The sequence below is a fragment of the Oncorhynchus mykiss genome, chromosome 21 (genome assembly GCF_057628025.1).
Source record: "Oncorhynchus mykiss isolate SJ-2025 chromosome 21, ASM5762802v1, whole genome shotgun sequence".
NCBI classification, from domain to species: domain Eukaryota; kingdom Metazoa; phylum Chordata; class Actinopteri; order Salmoniformes; family Salmonidae; genus Oncorhynchus; species Oncorhynchus mykiss.
In genome coordinates, this window is record NC_143042.1 from 10,067,501 (window position 1) to 10,080,291 (window position 12,791).

The 12,791-nt window shown below is 43.8% G+C and overlaps 1 protein-coding gene across 11 annotated transcripts in view; it reads right to left on the reverse strand.

Annotated features, from left to right (window-relative positions):
• Positions 1-12,214, reverse strand: part of LOC110501015 (ankyrin repeat and sterile alpha motif domain-containing protein 1B) — a 316,301-nt gene extending 304,087 nt beyond the window's left edge. For all 11 annotated transcript variants that reach the window (XR_016490136.1, XR_016490137.1, XR_016490134.1 and 8 more), the window contains exon 1: positions 10,675-12,214. Coding sequence is in view for 7 of the 11 variants with exons in the window: in XM_090213690.1 (XP_090069816.1) it covers positions 10,675-10,805 (131 nt within the window). In the remaining 4 variants the exon portion in view is untranslated. The remainder of the gene's footprint in view (positions 1-10,674) is intronic.
• Between the last annotated feature and the right edge of the window lie 577 nt (positions 12,215-12,791).

Below are 12,791 nucleotides of genomic sequence, written 5' to 3' on the forward strand. Positions count from 1 at the left end.
AGGGAGGGAACAAATGAGTGATGGAGAGAGACTGACAGCAAGACCAAAAGACAGAGCAAGAGAGAAAAGACAGACAGATGTGAAAAACACAGATCCAAACAGAGATGGGCTGAGCGAGAAAACAATACCTAGACTTTTGTGTTTCACACACACACACACACACACACACACACACACACACACACCTTAATCAACTACTGATTATCCCTCCCCCACTCCAGACAGAGCCAGAAGCAGACTGACGCCAACACAAGAGAGATTAAAAACAGGGCTATACATATGCTGTAGACATGCCACAGTGATAATGCTTCCTTCCTTTAGTCGTTGAACCACTGATCACACAAATACACAAACACGCTCACAATCAAATCTCATTTTATTTGTCACATGTGCCGAAGACAACAGGTGTAGACCTCCGTGAAACGCTTACTTACAAGCCCTTAACCAACAATGCAGCTTTAAGAAAATACGAGATAAAAAAAGAGATAAGAGGGCCTCCCGGGTGGCGCAGTGGTTAAGACTCTGGGTTCGCGCCCAGGCTCTGTCGCGACCGGGAGGAACGTGGGGCAACGCACAATTGGCCTATCGTCGTCCGGGTTAGGGAGGGTTTGGCCGGTAGGGAAATCCTTGTCTCATCGCGCACCAGCGACTCCTGTGGCGGGCCGGGCGCAGTGCGTGCAAACCAAGGTTGCCAGGTGCACGGTGTTTCCTCCGACACATTGGTGCGGCTGGCTTCCGGGTTGGCGCTCTGTTAAGAAGCAGTGCGGCTTGGTTGGGGTGTGTATCGGAGGACGCATGACTTTCAACCTTTGTCTCTCCCGAGCTCGTACGTGAGTTGTAGCGATGAGACAAGATAGTAGCTACTAAAACAATTGGAAACCACGAAATTGGGGAGAAAAAAATTAAAAAAAGAGATAAGAGTAGAGTAACAAATATTTAAAGAACCACAATAAATAACAATAGCGGGGCTATAGACAGGGTGTACTGTTACAGAGTCAATGTGGAGGCTATAGACAGGGTGTACTGGTACAGAGTCAATGTGGAGGCTATAGACAGGGTGTACTGGTACAGAGTCAATGTGGAGGCTATAGACAGGGTGTACTGTTACAGAGTCAATGTGGAGGCTATAGACAGGGTGTACTGGTACAGAGTCAATGTGGAGGCTATAGACAGGGTGTACTGGTACAGAGTCAATGTGGAGGCTATAGACAGGGTGTACTGTTACAGAGTCAATGTGGAGGCTATAGACAGGGTGTACCGGTACAGAGTCAATGTGGAGGCTATAGACAGGGTGTACTGTTACAGAGTCAATGTGGAGGCTATAGACAGGGTGTACTGTTACAGAGTCAATGTGGAGGCTATAGACAGGGTGTACTGTCTATAGACAGGGTGTACTGTTACAGAGTCAATGTGGAGGCTATAGACAGGGTGTACCGGTACAGAGTCAATGTGGAGGCTATAGACAGGGTGTACTGTCTATAGACAGGGTGTACTGTTACAGAGTCAATGTGGAGGCTATAGACAGGGTGTACTGGTACAGAGTCAATGTGGAGGCTATAGACAGGGTGTACTGGTACAGAGTCAATGTGGAGGCTATAGACAGGGTGTACTGTCTATAGACAGGGTGTACTGTTACAGAGTCAATGTGGAGGCTATAGACAGGGTGTACTGGTACAGAGTCAATGTGGAGGCTATAGACAGGGTGTACCGGTACAGAGTCAATGTGGAGGCTATAGACAGGGTGTACAGAGTCAATGTGGAGGCTATAGACAGGGTGTACCGGTACAGAATCAATGTGGAGGCTAAAGACAGGGTGTACAGAGACAATGTGGAGGCTATAGACAGGGTGTACCGGTACAGAGTCAATGTGGAGGCTATAGACAGGGTGTACAGAGTCAATGTGGAGGCTATAGACAGGGTGTACTGGTACAGAGTCAATGTGGAGGCTATAGACAGGGTGTACCGGTACAGAGTCAATGTGGAGGCTATAGACAGGGTGTACCGGTACAGAGTCAATGTGGAGGCTATAGACAGGGTGTACTGGTACAGAGTCAATGTGGAGGCTATAGACAGGGTGTACTGTCTATAGACAGGGTGTACTGTTACAGAGTCAATGTGGAGGCTATAGACAGGGTGTACTGGTACAGAGTCAATGTGGAGGCTATAGACAGGGTGTACCGGTACAGAGTCAATGTGGAGGCTATAGACAGGGTGTACAGAGTCAATGTGGAGGCTATAGACAGGGTGTACTGGTACAGAGTCAATGTGGAGGCTATAGACAGGGTGTACTGGTACAGAGTCAATGTGGAGGCTATAGACAGGGTGTACTGTTACAGAGTCAATGTGGAGGCTATAGACAGGGTGTACCGGTACAGAGTCAATGTGGAGGCTATAGACTGGGTGTACTGTTACAGAGTCAATGTGGAGGCTATAGACAGGGTGTACTGTTACAGAGTCAATGTGGAGGCTATAGACAGGGTGTACTGTCTATAGACAGGGTGTACTGTTACAGAGTCAATGTGGAGGCTATAGACAGGGTGTACCGGTACAGAGTCAATGTGGAGGCTATAGACAGGGTGTACTGTCTATAGACAGGGTGTACTGTTACAGAGTCAATGTGGAGGCTATAGACAGGGTGTACTGGTACAGAGTCAATGTGGAGGCTATAGACAGGGTGTACTGGTACAGAGTCAATGTGGAGGCTATAGACAGGGTGTACTGTCTATAGACAGGGTGTACTGTTACAGAGTCAATGTGGAGGCTATAGACAGGGTGTACTGGTACAGAGTCAATGTGGAGGCTATAGACAGGGTGTACAGAGTCAATGTGGAGGCTATAGACAGGGTGTACTGGTACAGAGTCAATGTGGAGGCTATAGACAGGGTGTACCGGTACAGAGTCAATGTGGAGGCTATAGACAGGGTGTACAGAGTCAATGTGGAGGCTATAGACAGGGTGTACCGGTACAGAGTCAATGTGGAGGCTATAGACAGGGTGTACAGAGTCAATGTGGAGGCTATAGACAGGGTGTACCGGTACAGAGTCAATGTGGAGGCTATAGACAGGGTGTACAGAGTCAATGTGGAGGCTATAGACAGGGTGTACAGAGTCAATGTGGAGGCTATAGACAGGGTGTACAGAGTCAATGTGGAGGCTATAGACAGGGTGTACAGAGTCAATGTGGAGGCTATAGACAGGGTGTACCGGTACAGAGTCAATGTGGAGGCTATAGACAGGGTGTACAGAGTCAATGTGGAGGCTATAGACAGGGTGTACTGGTACAGAGTCAATGTGGAGGCTATAGACAGGGTGTCTATAGCTATAGACAGGGTGTACTGGTACAGAGTCAATGTGGAGGCTATAGACAGGGTGTACTGTCTATAGACAGGGTGTACCGGTACAGAGTCAATGTGGAGGCTATAGACAGGGTGTCTATAGCTATAGACAGGGTGTACCGGTACAGAGTCAATGTGGAGGCTATAGACAGGGTGTACTGTCTATAGACAGGGTGTACTGGTACAGAGTCAATGTGGAGGCTATAGACATGGTGTACTGTCTATAGACAGGGTACAGAGTCGAGGTAATATGTACATACGGGGTAGGTGTAGGTAGAGTTATGAAAGGTGACTACGCAAATAGTCTGGGTAGCCATTTGATGAATTGTTCCACTTGCCGTGCGATAGCAGAGAGAACAGTCTATGACTTGGGTGGCTGGAGTCTTTGACAATTTTTAGGGCCTTCCTCTGACACCGCCTGGTATAAAGGTCCTGGATGGCAGGCAGCTTAACCCCGTGATGTACTGTGCCGCCTTGCAGTCGGAGGCAGAGCTTTTGCCATACCCGGCAGTGATGCAACCCATCATGATGCTCTCGATGGTGCAGCTGTAATATATTTAAATGAGTGGACTGTGGAATGCTTGTTATCTGTAATGAATGTTTTACAATGCGTTTTCTTAGCCACACACAGTGAGCTCTGGAATGTCCTAACGATTTGTACTGTTACACAGGGTAAATACACACACCATCTCTCTAATGTTCACAGAACTAAAGGAAACTTAATCAAATCTCAAGAGTTATGTTGAGTGAGTGAGTGAGTGAGTGAGTGAGTGAGTGAGTGAGTGAGTGAGTGAGTGAGTGAGTGAGTGAGTGAGTGAGTGATAGAGATAGAGATAGAGATAGAGATAGATCCAGGACAGCAACACAATTAGAAAACACATTTTTTTTACTCGACACATTGGAAAGAATTGACAAAAAAAACAGAGCAAACAAATGCTTTTTGGCCTTAAACAGAGAGTACACAGTGGCAGAATACCTGACCACTGTGACTGACCCAAAATTAAGGAAAACTTTGACTATATACAGTGAGCATAGCCTTGCTATTGAGAAAGGCCGCCGTAGGCAGACTTGGCTCTCAAGAGAAGACAGGCAATGTGCTGACTGCCCACAAAATGAGGTGGAAACCGAGCTGCACTTCCCAACCTCCTGCCAAATGTATGACCATTTTAGAGACAGATTTCCCTCAGATTAAACAGATCAACAAAAAATTCAAAAACAAATCCAATTTTGATAAACTTCCATATCTATTGGGTGAAATACCACAGTGTGTCACAGCAGCAAGATTTGTGACCTGTTGGCACAAAAAAAAGGTGAAGAACAAACAATTGTAAATACAACCCATATTTGTTGATTTATTTTCCCTTTCGTACTTTATTTGCACATCGTTACAACACTGTATATAGACATAATGAATATAACAAATGTCTTTATTCTTTTGTAACTTTTGTAAGTGTAATGTTTCTTGTTAATTTTTTATTGTTTAATTTCACTTTTGTTTATTTTCTACTTCACTTGCTTTGGCAATGTAAACATACGTTTCCCATGCCAATAAAGCCCTTAAATTGAATTGAAACTGAATTGAGAGAGTGTGTGTGTGTGATCCCACTTTACATTCTCCACAGTTAACCCCTGACCCACGTCTACCCCTCCTCCAGACTACTCCTTTACATCTCCCCAACCTCTATCTTTATGGATGGTCTGTTACACCCCTCCTACACACACACACGAGGTGGTCTTCCCATATGGTTGGTTTAGTCACACACACGCGTCAGAGGTGGTCGTCCCAGACTAGGCGGTTGAGGAAACACACACACACATATCTGTGTTGGCCTGCCAAGGCTAGCGGTTCAGTCTAGTGGTCCACTACACCATGAGTGCTGCTGTGGTGGGAAAAAGTGACATTTATTACTGATTCTACGTGTTATAATAAGACCAATTCTGAGTGTTGTGGTTAGAAACTATTACAGAAAATAAACAGTATTTTATGTTATTTTCTCTCTGGTCTTCATAGACCGATACATACTGGGAAAATGAGCGAGGACTAATCACTAGCTCTCTATGTGTGAAATTACAGTGTTGTGGGGACTCCGGGATGCTAGGCTTCTAGGCAGAGTTGCAAAGAAAAAGCCATCTCTCAGACTGGCCAATAAAAAGGAAAGATTAAGATGGGCAAAAGAACACAGACACTGGACAGAGGAACTCTGCCTAGAAGGCCAGAATCCCAGAGTCGCCTCTTCACTGTTGACGTTGAGACTGGTGTTTTGCGGGTACTATTCAATGAAGCTGCCATTTGAGGACTTGTGAGGCGTCGGTTTCTCAAACTAGACACTAACGTACTTGTCCTCTTGCACCGGGGCCTCCCACTCTATTCTAGTTAGAGACAGTTTGCGCTGTTCTGTGAAGGGAGTAGTACACAGCGTTGTAACAAGATCTTCAGTTTCTTGGCAATTTCTCACATGGAATAGCCTTCATTTCTCAGAACAAGAATAGACTGATGAGTTTCAGAAGAAAGGTCTTTGTTTCTGGCCATTTTGAGCCTGCAATCGAACCCACAAATGCTGATACTGCAGATACTCAACTAGTCTAAAGAAGGCCAGTTTTATTGCTTCTTTAATTAGAACAACAGTTTTCAGCTGTGCTAACATAATTTCAAAAGGGTTTTCTAATTATCAGTTAGCCTTTTAAAATGACAACCTTGGATTAGCTAACACAACGTGCCATTGGAACACAGGAGTGATGGTTACTGATAATGGGCCTACATAGATATTCCATTAAAACGTTTCCAGCTACAATAGTCATTTACAACATTAACAATGTCTACACTGTATTTCTGATCAATTTGATATTTTAAAAATGGACAAAAAATGTTATGCTTTTCTTTCAAAAACAAGGACATTTCTAAGTGACCCCAAACCTTTGAACGGTAGTGTGTGTGTGCGTATATATATATATACACACACACACACCATTCTGTTTTAGTGATCTGCTTAAGATTCCAACACAAGCAACAGAACACAGAAAATACACGCACACACACACAGTATCTGTCTCTCCAATCTCTCTGTTCAAATTGGCACAGAGCAACAGAGACAAGCCTCCCCTGCGTTTATTTTTTGTGTGTTCTGCTGCTTATGTTGAAGCCTTTAGCGGATCACTGCTGTGTGTGTGTGTGTGTGTGTGTGTGTCCCCTCTGAGAATCACCACCTCTTCTCACATCACTTCAGCACTGTTTGTTTGTGAAGCAGGATGACATATTGTACTCTCAGCCACACACTGATCAAAGGGGGTTCTCTCTGTGTTTGTGCAATTGTAGAACCCCTTCAGTGACAGTAGCCACTAGAACAAGGAGTAACGATAGCAAGCACCGACAACAACCAGTACTTGACTCTCCTGTGTAGCTAGAGTGTTCATCATATCTGGCATGTGTTGGCATTTAAAAATGTTCCTTCTTTCATCACACAATTATCCTCATAATTTCCCACATATTGTAATGGACGAGCATTATTGTCATGTGGTAACGCTAGTCATCACTGTAATAACTGCCTGTTTACATAGACCTACAGTCACAAATCCATCTTCATCATTAATGTGCCTCTACATAAAACCAGGCGCTGATACATGCAGAAGTTAACATAATCAACTGTACACGTGAACTAGAGGTCGACCGATTAATCGGAATGGTCGATTAATTAGGGCCGATTTCAAGTTTTTATAACAATCAGAACTCTGTATTTTTGGACACCGATTTGGCCGATTGTTTTTATTTTTATACCTTTATTTAAATAGGCAAGTTAGTTAAGAACACATTCTTATTTTCAATGACGGCCTAGGAACGGTGGGTTAACTGCCTTGTTCAGGGGCAGAACGACAGATTTTTACCTTGTCAGCTCGGGGATTCAATCTTGCAACCTTACAGTTAACTAGTCCAACGCTCTAACCACCTGCCTCTCATTGCACTCCACGAGAAGCCTGCCTGTTACGTGAATGCAGTAAGAAGCCAAGGTAAGTTGCTAGCTAGCATTAAACTTATCTTATAAAAATCAATCAATCATAATCACTAGTTAACTACACATGGTTGATGAAATTACTAGTTTATCTAGCGTGTCCTGCGTTGCATATAATCGATGCGGTGGCATTTGCTGAAAAAGGACTGTCGTTGCTCCAACGTGTACCTAACCATAAACATCAATGCCTTTCTTAAAATCAATACACAGAAGTATATATTTTTAAACCTGCATATTTAGCTAAAAGAAATCCAGGTTAGCAGGCAATATTAACCAGGTGAAATTGTGTCACTTCTCTTGCGTTCATTGCACGCAGAGTCAGGGTATATGCGATAATAATAAACGTTTTGTTTTCGAAATGATAGTTTCTGGATTCGACCATATTAATGACCAAAGGCTCGTATTTCTGTGTGTTATTATGTTATAATTAAGTCTATGATTTGATAGAGTAGTCTGACTGAGCGATGGTAGGCAGCAGCAGGCTCATAAGCATTCATTCAAACAGCAATTTAGTGCATTTTGCCGGCAGCTCTTTGCTGTGCTTCAAGCATTGCACGGTTTATGACTTCAAGCCTATGAAATCCCGAGATTAGGCTTGTGTAACCGATGTGAAATGGCTAGCTAGTTAGCGGGGTGAGCGCTAATAGCGTTTCAAACATCACTCGCTCTGAGACTTGGAGTAGTTGTTCCCCTTGCTCTGCAAGGGCCCCAGCTTTTGTGGAGCGATGGGTAACGCTGCTTCAGGCTGTTGTCGATGTGTTCCTGGTCCGAGCCCAGGTAGGGGCGAGGAGAGGGATGGAAGCTATACTGTTACACTGGCAATACTAAAGTGCCTATTAGAACATCCAATAGTCAAAGGTATATGAAATACAAATGGTATAGAGAGAAATAGTCCTATAATTCCTATATTAACTACAACCTAAAACTTCTTACCTGGGAATATTGAAGATTCATGTTAAAAGGAACCACCAGCTTTAATATGTTCTCATGTTCTGAGCAAGGAACTGAAACTTTAGCTTTCTTACATGGAACATATTGCACTTTTACTTTCTTCTCCAACACTTTGTTTTTGCATTATTTAAACCAAATTGAACAGGTTTCATAATTTATTTGAGGCTAAATTGATTTTTATATATGTATTATATTAAGTTAAAATAAGTGTTCATTCAGTATTGTTGTAATTGTCAGTATTACAAATAAATAAAATAATAAAAAATTGGCCGATTAATTGGTATCGGCTTTTTTGGTCCTCCAATAATCGATATCGGCGTTGAAAAATCATGATCAGTCGACCTCTAACGTGAACTACGACCGTGTACACATGAACCACGACCGAGTACACCTAGTACACGTGAACTACGACCGTGTACACCTAGTATACGTGAACTACGACCATGTACACCTAGTATACGTGAACTATGACCGTGTCCAGCTAGTATATATGAACTATGCCCGTGTACAGCTAGTATATATGAACTATGCCCGTGTACAGCTAGTATATATGAACTATGCCCGTGTACAGCTAGTATATATGAACTATGCCCGTGTACAGCTAGTATATATGAACTATGCCCGTGTACAGCTAGTATATATGAACTATGCCCGTGTACAGCTAGTATATATGAACTATGCCCGTGTACAGCTAGTATATATGAACTATGCCCGTGTACAGCTAGTATATGTGAACTATGCCCGTGTACAGCTAGTATATATTAACTATGCCCGTGTACAGCTAGTATATGTGAACTATGCCCGTGTACACCTAGTATACGTGAACTATGACCGTGTACAGCTAGTATGTGTGAACTATGCCGGTGTACACCTAGTATACGTGAACTATGACCGTGTACAGCTAGTATGTGTGAACTATGCCGGTGTACACCTAGTATACGTGAACTATGCCGGTGTACACCTAGTATACGTGAACTATGACCGTGTACAGCTAGTATGTGTGAACTATGCCGGTGTACACCTAGTATACGTGAACTATGCCCGTGTACAGCTAGTATGTGTGAACTATGCCGGTGTACACCTAGTATACGTGAACTATGCCGGTGTACACCTAGTATACGTGAACTATGACCGTGTACAGCTAGTATGTGTGAACTATGCCGGTGTACACCTAGTATACGTGAACTATGACCGTGTACAGCTAGTATATGTGAACTATGACCATGTACAGCTAGTATATGTGAACTATGTGATGCCAGCAGTCTTGTGGGACTGGTACAAAATGAAACTTCAAAATACTGTACTACATGGCAGTTGATATGTACATATTGTTGTTTGATTCCTTTTCCAAATTTAACTGTAAGATGTAAATATTGGTGTTTTTATTGTTCCTGGAGGCTGTTGCCATGGTGATGTACAAGCCTACCCTTTAGCTCCATCGCTTCACGTGCAGTTTAAGCACGCGCACAAACACAGTTCCCATGCTCCCCCTCCCTCTTGCTTCCAATTCTCTCTTCCTTCATAGGCGTACGCCCTTCCCATCTTCAACTGTCTTGTTCCTCACTCTCTCCCATCAGTGCACCCCAACACGGCTGTAAAAGCAAAGCACTGCTGCACAGCCTGAGGTGATGCTCCTCCCGTACGCCCGGTCCTTTGACCTAACTGATCACCTAGTCCTCTCTTCTTTACTGATAGAGATGGAAGGAGAGGCCTGGAGGAAAGGGACTATTCAGTCTAAAGTTGTCTTTATACGAGGCTACAAGGTTCCGTTTTGGCCTGAGAGACTATCCTTTTATGAGTTTACAGCATAACACACCGCCAGCCATTCAGCAACATATCACAAACACTTGGACTATGTTATGATCATAAATGGAGGGACCCAATAGAACGTCCCAAACCATACTAATTGCGCTGAGCCCAGGGTGAAATTGACAAATATATCTACAATGTAACATCAACATTTGCAGTAGCAATTGATATGCGTATTAGGCTACAGGTCATTGCTGGCAACACCACCTTCACACAAAACCATGCATCATTATAATGTATAGCCAGGGTCAGTGTAAAAGTGCACAACAATTTGACAGCTGTCAAGGTTGATGTAGCCAATATTATGCACAGTTTGTGCGCCGAGTTTATACGCAAATCCCCTTCTCCGACACAAAGACTACAACCAGGCTTTAGCAGAGGCTGCCTCTGGCTTTCCTGAATTCACAAAGTAATTGGTCTCATGACATGTCAGTTTGCGTAAAAGTGCTATGCTCCAACTTTGGCGCAACAGCCCGTGTTTTTCAACGTAGACCATCAATATAAGTATGTCAATAGTAGTATCAACAAGGCAATCATCATATGACATGAACATGTATGTTGACGACTTCGTTTACCTCAGTAGGTTTGGCAGAGGTATGGAGCCCGAGGCTGTCCCCAGGATTCCCCTTTTCCCACTCAGTAATTTCTCCACCAGGACCACATTCCCGGTCCGGGCCGCTTCTAGTAGTTCTTGTTCCTTCCCCATCCCGACCGAACTTCTTATAATCCCGGATTTCTAATCCAAAACCGGTATGTAGAAAGAGAATAACGGCGGTGGGGATCCCCCTTCACTGTATCTTGTGAAAAAACATCTCAGTGTGTTCTTTTTACTGCATGTTGCAGTAAGCGTTCCCTCAAATGGGTAGGTTACCGTCCGCGGTGTGCTGCAAGGTTGGCAGGCTCAGTTGCAGAACGAGTCCATTGTCGAACCGAACGCAGGAATGAAGAACCGTAAATAGCGCATTTTGCACGGTGCTGCCTGCTGCAGCTGGCTCGAGGGAACTAAGAACAAGCCGGTTGCCAAACCCAGACCGCCACTCGCTCTCTTCTCTCTCCGTTCGGCTATTTTCTCCTCTCTTCTCTCTCCGTGTAGCCCAACAAACACGCTGTGTCGTGTCCTCTCGTTGTATTACTGTCTGTTATTGTAGCATCCCAATCGCTCCCTCTTTCTTTCTCAGTTCTCCACTTTCTTCGAACCGCACTCACCACAGTGCCTAATGGTATCCTGCCTAATACAACGTTGTACAGTATGGGCGTGGATGGCGGGTTACAGCACCAACCCGAGGCGAAAAGGCTTTGTTATTTATTTGCTAATTTAAGAAAGTCACAGGTTATATAAAAAGGCTCCTATATTCGGTTAGCAGTCAGCTTTAGGAAGAATATCGATTTGTATATTCCACTATTGAGCGAATAACGGGTGCACATTTCATTATTATTGGTTTATCAAGATAACCGTCCAAAATACATAAATCAGTGGATGCTGTAAAACAAATATAGTTGTGAAAATAGTGAAAATAATAGCAGCCTTGGTCTATGACACCTGTTTGTGTGACAAAACAAGCAAGAGACCCATGTTTTTTGATGGGCTGCTCTGTCCATTGACAGGCTTGGATTGAGACACACCCCTTTGTGAATCTCCTCCTCCCTTGCCAGAAGATTTTAACATGTTTTATTTAAACTTTATTTACCTAGGCAAGTCAGTTAAGAACAAATTCTTATTTACAATGACGGCCTACTCTGGCCAAACCCTCCCCTAAACCGGACAACCCTGGGCCAATTGTGCACCGCCCTATGGGACTCCCAATCACGACCGGTTGTGATACAGCCCGGGATCAAACCAGGGCTGTAGTGACACTGGATCTCAGGGCTAGAAGTGTCTTAGAACGCCACTCGGTGACCTGCAGCGAATACACAGTTATTGACTAGTTCACTATCGGTTAATTAGGAACGATTTCACTATTTTGCTGTAAATGCTGTAAATTAAGGAACACACACAGTTGTGTGATTGTGCCCTGGCTCCTGTCTGGACCTCTGATGTGAGCTCAGTGCATTGCTTCCTGTCTTGCTGGGAAGAGAAGAACGTCCTATTGAGAGGAGGGTGATGGAGAAAACCATAGAGAGTAGGACTTCATATAGCCTACTAAACAAGAGTGAGGAGAGGAATCTCCTTGCCAGAGAGAGAGAGAAGCAGCTGCAGCCCCATCGGGTGTTGGATAGAGATACTACAATCTGACTGTCAGGGGAGAGCAGCGAAGCTGATCTCATAAGCCAAATCTATTCCATAGCAGAACCACAGACACATACAAGACAGTCCTTGTTTCACTCCATTGTTTAGCTGTCGTTCGGTCATTTCATTGGTGATGAGAGGAGAAATGTGTGCTTCAAAACGAGTCAAACCTATTAAATGATACGTCTATTTTTTCATTTTCTACTCTTCTCCTTTCTGATTTTGAGCTGGAGTATATGACAAAACCACAGCAAGGGGCTCATTCAGCAAGGCAAAACGTTTTGGAACATTCAGATCAAAATATGCTATAAAAAAATAAGTTTAACTCTGAAACATACAATAAGGAGTTACCTTGCCCATTTTCATGGCATTTCTATCTGCAACATTTGACTATTGAATGTGGCTCTGGGTGACAACAGGGGAACCTACAATACCCATACCTACCAGTAGATGTCAGACTCGGAC